The sequence below is a fragment of the Rutidosis leptorrhynchoides genome, chromosome 7 (genome assembly GCF_046630445.1).
Source record: "Rutidosis leptorrhynchoides isolate AG116_Rl617_1_P2 chromosome 7, CSIRO_AGI_Rlap_v1, whole genome shotgun sequence".
NCBI classification, from domain to species: Eukaryota; Viridiplantae; Streptophyta; class Magnoliopsida; order Asterales; family Asteraceae; genus Rutidosis; species Rutidosis leptorrhynchoides.
Window position 1 is genome coordinate 338659729 of NC_092339.1, and position 6111 is coordinate 338665839.

The 6111-nt window shown below is 33.6% G+C and overlaps 1 protein-coding gene across 1 annotated transcript; it reads left to right on the forward strand.

The window, feature by feature from the left end:
- The first annotated feature begins 454 nt into the window (after positions 1-454).
- LOC139860340 (F-box/LRR-repeat protein At3g26922-like) lies at positions 455-2352 on the forward strand. Its single transcript, XM_071849108.1, has 3 exons — positions 455-1386; positions 1538-1753; positions 1960-2352. Exons 1-3 carry the CDS (start codon positions 469-471, stop codon positions 2350-2352), a joined length of 1527 nt encoding a protein of 508 aa, XP_071705209.1. The 5' UTR covers positions 455-468.
- The last annotated feature ends 3759 nt before the right edge of the window (positions 2353-6111 follow it).

Here is a 6111-nt window from a genome sequence, read left to right on the forward strand (position 1 = left end):
TAGTATCTTGACAAATTAAACATAAATCTAAAGTTATTAAGTGGAGTACTAATTAAGAGTTGTTTCACAATTTAATTGATTATAAAGCAATACAATACTAATTAATTTTCAGTTGGATTTAGAAAAAGAATAAATACATAGACTAAAATCATAAGATGATCATAGTCAAATTACACTGTTTGATTGATTATCATTATTTTAGATAAATAGAGTACTAATAATAAGTTATCAAGAACTGTATTATATATGCTTTAGTTGTTTAAACATTATTTAGAATTTAGAATGTAGATAATTTTCACCACATGAACTAATGATAATGATGTACAATAGGAATTTTTTAGAATTTGTCAAGTTTAAAATTAGTTTGTTCCGGTTGTAGCTTAAATAATGTTGTGCGTTTTGCTTATTTCCGTTTAATGTTTCCTAATTCTTGCTTTATGTTATTAACTTGTAGCTTAAATAGTGAGAATGAACGCAGAAGTCGACAGACTAAGCAATTTGCCAGACGACATCATTAACAAAATTCTCTCTTTTAACGACACCGAACATGCTATAAGAACTAGTATTTTGTCATCCAGATGGAAGAATATTTGGAAGTCAATCCCACATCTTAGTTTCTCTTATGACTGTCTTACTTCTTTACCTAAATTCTATGACTATGCTAATCTTTTTCTGTCTTCCCGCAATAATGAAATAGAATTGGAGTCTGTTAAACTTAGTTTTAATGAAGAAGTTAGCCAAGATTTTGTCAAAAAGATTTTGAACTATGCATTTTCGCACAATGTTCAAAAGATGTCAATTAAATGTTTGTACCAAATAGAGAATATCGAATTCCCTCTTTCTTTTTTTGTTTCTCAATCTGTCAAAGATCTCACTTTGATTGGAAGTTATCGTGACACTAGGATCACATCAACTAGGGACCTACTAGCTTTAACAACGTTGCATCTCATTGGTGTCACGTTCAAATACGATAATCCTGATGAGTTTGGTGGTCTTTTTTCAAAGTGCCCAAACTTAAAAAATCTTACCTTAGCTGATTGCGAGATAGATGGATTTGATTGTTTCATTACAATTTCCCATCCTCAACTTTCTACTCTCACTGTAATAAATGGATATGGGCCTCATGTTGTTAATGTGGTTGCACCTCACCTGAAGTTTCTCACTGTTGTAAATTGCAAAGGGGGTCTGATTTCTGCACCCGAATTATCCTCACTGACGTATGAAATTCGAGATTATTTTGAGTTTTCCACAGATGGTTTGTTATCTTTGGAGAAAGTGGATATATATATATGTGATCCAAATAAGGCAGAGGCTCCTAAAATTATAGAAATGCTTCAACAGTTTCGCAATGTCAAATATCTTACACTTGGATTGGAAATTGTAGAGGTATTTGTTGTTTAATGTTTATAAATTTATCTATTAGTACTCTATTGTATTTTATACACACTTCAGAAATAGGACTCCACCTTATTCATCTTGATTTATTTGACTATTTATGTTTGTACATTTATGTTCATTTTATATATTTGTTTTACAGGTTCTTGCAACATCTATGCAGCTACTCTCTCATCTACCTTCTCCATTTGCTAACTTAACTAGTTTCAAGATTTATCCAGCAAACACACAATACTTCCCATGTCGAACTTTTCGTCCGAAGGAGGAAGAACAAAAGAAAATAAACATGCCTATAGAAGTCAAAAACTATCTACTAAATGGTTCTCCAAATGCCACTGTCACGATATTCTCACATCAGGTAGCTTCACCTTGAAGATTTTTTTTTTTAATTTCTCAACCATCATTTATTTAGTTGTTGCTCTACTATTTAATTTACTGATAACTATTGCATGCAATCGACATAGGAATTTAAACTCGTGTACTATATTTATCATATATATGAAGATAAATAGAGAGAAGAGACTGTTATATATGTTTCTTTATAAACTGTATGATATCATGCAGGATGCACAAGCATTGAAGAATGCAACATTAGCACAACAAAGTATGACGGATTTGCAGATCCTGTTAACTAAGGAAAAAATTGAGTGTGAGACCAATCAGAGTACAGCACCGATGAAGCGCCACCGGGCAATTATGAATGATCAATTGAAGTCACACTTCGAAAACTGTTGGGAAGATTTTTTTGAGCAGATTAATCAAGGGGGCATCAAGATTAAGTACATATTTTCAACGTTGCATCGGATTGAATACTTATTGGAAGAGGAGCTTCCAGCATCAAAGAAGGATAGGATTCAATCACGTTTTTCTAGCTTACGTGAAGAGGCTTACAGTGTTATAAAATTAATAACGAGAAGCAAGGCTGCATTAGTGCCTGATTTCGTGAACTTACCATAGAATCAAGACTATCGGCATAATAAAAATTTTAAGTTTATGATTTCCATATGCTCATAGTTACTATTGTTACGTTGGAACACATGACATCCAAACAATGCCGTATTATTGGTTTTATGTTCTATTGCATTGAAGGAGAATATCGTTTTTTACGTTATCATATCATATTAGATGTTCATGAGCATAATTGAATTACGAGTATATGTATATGTGATGTGATGATATATCTGTCAAGAGTTATAATTAACATACCTGATTTTGTAATTTACTTATTTTACTTTCTGGTCATGTGAAATCAGTGTGTTAAGAAAGATGGTCAAAAGTTTAAGTAAATGAATCGAAGAGGATAAACTGGATTTTATTAAATAGCTTTTAAAAACAATTGACTCACATAAACTTATATGTTACTTTAACAAAAAGAGTGTTATGAATTATTTATTTGAGAAAACAAATGTATGTAAATCCATGGTAGATTCAGTAGATTGATATTTAAGTTATGTATATAAATGTATATGCTAATGAGAGTATTGGTAACTTGTTATTGTGAGGATATTATGACCCAAACAACGCTAGTAATTCTCCAAGATTACTAGCCGAGTAGTGATACTATCAAGATCACTCAACCCACTTAATGAACGAAAGATTAAAATGCAAGAAATGTAAGAACGACACAAGATATAACGTGGTTATATGCAATCGTTGTGATTGCTTTAGTCCACGGACCAACTAGAGAGTGTTTATTTACTGAATATTTGTATGTGGTATATTACAATTGCATACAATGAGTTCTATATATAGAGAAAACAAGAACACCATGAAACTTTAACTTGATCTTCAAGTGTACTAGCAATCATGAAAGATAAACCAACTAGCCATGCTTTCCACCTTGTATTGGCATGAGCACAGCCCTAATTTTAGGTGTAAAGTGATCAACTTTGCACCTAAAGTGAAAGGAGGCCAAAGCATGCTCGGATGTAAAGGTTGCAACTTGCCAAATTGCTGCCAGACACCAGATGGGCCGCATCTGATGAGTGATGCGCCGCATTACTTGCTTTCCACGTTTCAGATTCAAGAACCAGCACCAGATGCGCCGCATCTGAAGGAGATGCGCCGCATCATCAGCTCAATGCTCCGCATCTAAAACCTTCGGACAATTTTGCTCTATGAATGCGCCGCATCCACACTTGGATGAGCCGCATCGATGCCCAGGTTCAGTTTTCTTGTTTGTTTAACGAATCCATACTCTAACAGTTATCGCCACAAATGTAAAAGTTCACAAATGATACAATAATCTTAAGACTAGATTTGGCAGTTCAAAAAAAAAAAAAAAAAAAACTTGTTTAAGACTCGACTCACGAATTCGAATTCGTAAGATTATACAAGAAAATTTATTGTGATGGAGCAATAGAACTATATGTATTTTTATTTAAGATTATACAAAAAATAAATAAATAAATAAAACTATGTGATGACAACCCTTGATAAAAATAGTTAAAAGATTATGTATGTATAATCTTTATAACATGAACCCAGTTTTCTCGACCCACCCATTTTCACCTCTTGATTAACATGTTATACAAACCTTCCTTTGTTAAAGACTTTCTTCCTTCGTGAGTGACACACTATAACAATTAAATTGTTAGACGATGGGCTTCTACGGGTTTTTATATATTTATCATTTATAGCCCATGTTCTATAAGGGCTTATATGTATAATTAGCTCATTAGGTTAGCACCCTAGTTTAGTTTAGTTGTTTATACCGTATGTTTATCAGTTGTAAGAGGGATCAAGCAATAATAATACCGCATATTTCACTTAACATGGTATCATGAGCCACACTTAAAAAAAAAAAAACCTAACATAAATCTGTCTTTCATCCACGGCGCCATCAACAAAATAGCCACTGTCCAACACCTGCTAAGTTTTCTTCCGATAAGATATTTTTCGTTCTTCTTCATTTATCATCTATATTACATCACCATCTATTTTATATTTATTCTTTTCATTTGTTCAGCCGCAATTTTCAATTTTTATTGTTCGTGACACAAGCACATGACAACTATATATATATATATATATATATATATATATATATATATATATATATATATATATATATATATATATATATATATACATATTAGTTATTCGATTAATCATAATCAGTGTTCAAGATTCTACTGCCACGTTATGTTTTTATTTTATTAGCTTTATATTTTGGGGAAATATTAGCTGCAATTGTTTGCCACAATATTATTTAGTGTGATTGGTGTGTTAAAGGAAGAACAAGGGAAATATATTTTATTCAATTGCTCCATATAATTTGTGGTTACTCTGCTGGTCACGTGGAGACACAAAAAAAAAAAAAAAAAAAAAAAAAAAATAATAATAAAGAATTGAAGTTTCTATCTTACATCATCACTCTTCATCTTTTTGCTATTGATTCTTAATTATGCAAGCTCAACGACGGCAATATTGTATTAGGCCTACAACCTTCTTCAACGGGTTGGCTGCACCTGCTAACAGCCCATTTTTCGGTCCAATGCAACATCAAGATACTTTTATACCGACGAATTTTAATGCCAACACTCCTCTAGACTACGGTAATTTCGGTTGGACTAAGGACACTGGTGCGTCAACTCACTTCACATCTAGCATTAAAAATTTAAGTACCATTTTTAATCATTGCATTTATCCTTCTGTTGTTGTTGGTAACGAGAACCACATCCCTGTTGTCAACACTGGTCATAGCGTTTTGCCTAATGATAACCGACCCCTGCACCTATCTAATGTTCTCGTTACACCTAACATAGTTAAAAATCTTATTTCCGTTCGTCGTTTTGCTCGTGATAATAAAGTTTCTATTTCATTTGATGAGTTTGGTTTTTCTGTGATAGACTATTTGACTCACCGTCTGCTCCTCCGATGTGATTGCACCAGAGATCTCTACCCATTCACGAATCCGACACCATCCCCACCTCATCATGCTCTCATAACCACACCCAGCATTTGGCATCAGCGCCTCGGACATCCAAGCACTGATGTTTTTCGTCGTCTTATATCTAATAATTCTATTACATGTAATAATACGAAGTCTCCTGCTCTCTGTCATGCCTGTCATCTTGGCAAGCATGTGAGACTTCCGTTTAGTAGTTCCATTTCTCATGTTCATTCGTTATTTGATATTTTTCACTCGGATTTATGGATTTCTCCTATTTCGAGTCTTAGTGGTTACAAATATTATGTCATTTTCCAAGATCATTACTCGCATTATTTATGGGTTTTTCCACTACGTAATAAATCTTAAGTCTTTAATAAATTTACTCAATTTCATGCTTACATCAAAACTCAATTCAATTCTGAAATCAAAGCCTTCCAATGTGACATTGGCGGTGAATATGACAACAATCAACTTAAACAATTATTCCAAAATAACGGTGTTCAAATACGCTTTTCTTGCCCGCAAACCTCCCAACAAAACGGGAAATCTGAAAGGATGATTCGTACTATCAATAACTTCATACGTACCCTTTTTCTTTCAAGCAAACCTACCCCCTACTTTCTGGGTTGAGGCCCTTCATATGGCCACCTATCTACTCAATCTCCTACCCTCATCTGCAATAAACCACGATATCCCCCACACTCGCCTCTACAAATATCCACCCAACTACTTCACTCTTCGTGTTTTCGGTTGTCTTTGTTGCCCTCACCTTAACAACACTCACAAACTCGCTCCACACCCCACCCCGTGTATCTTTCTCG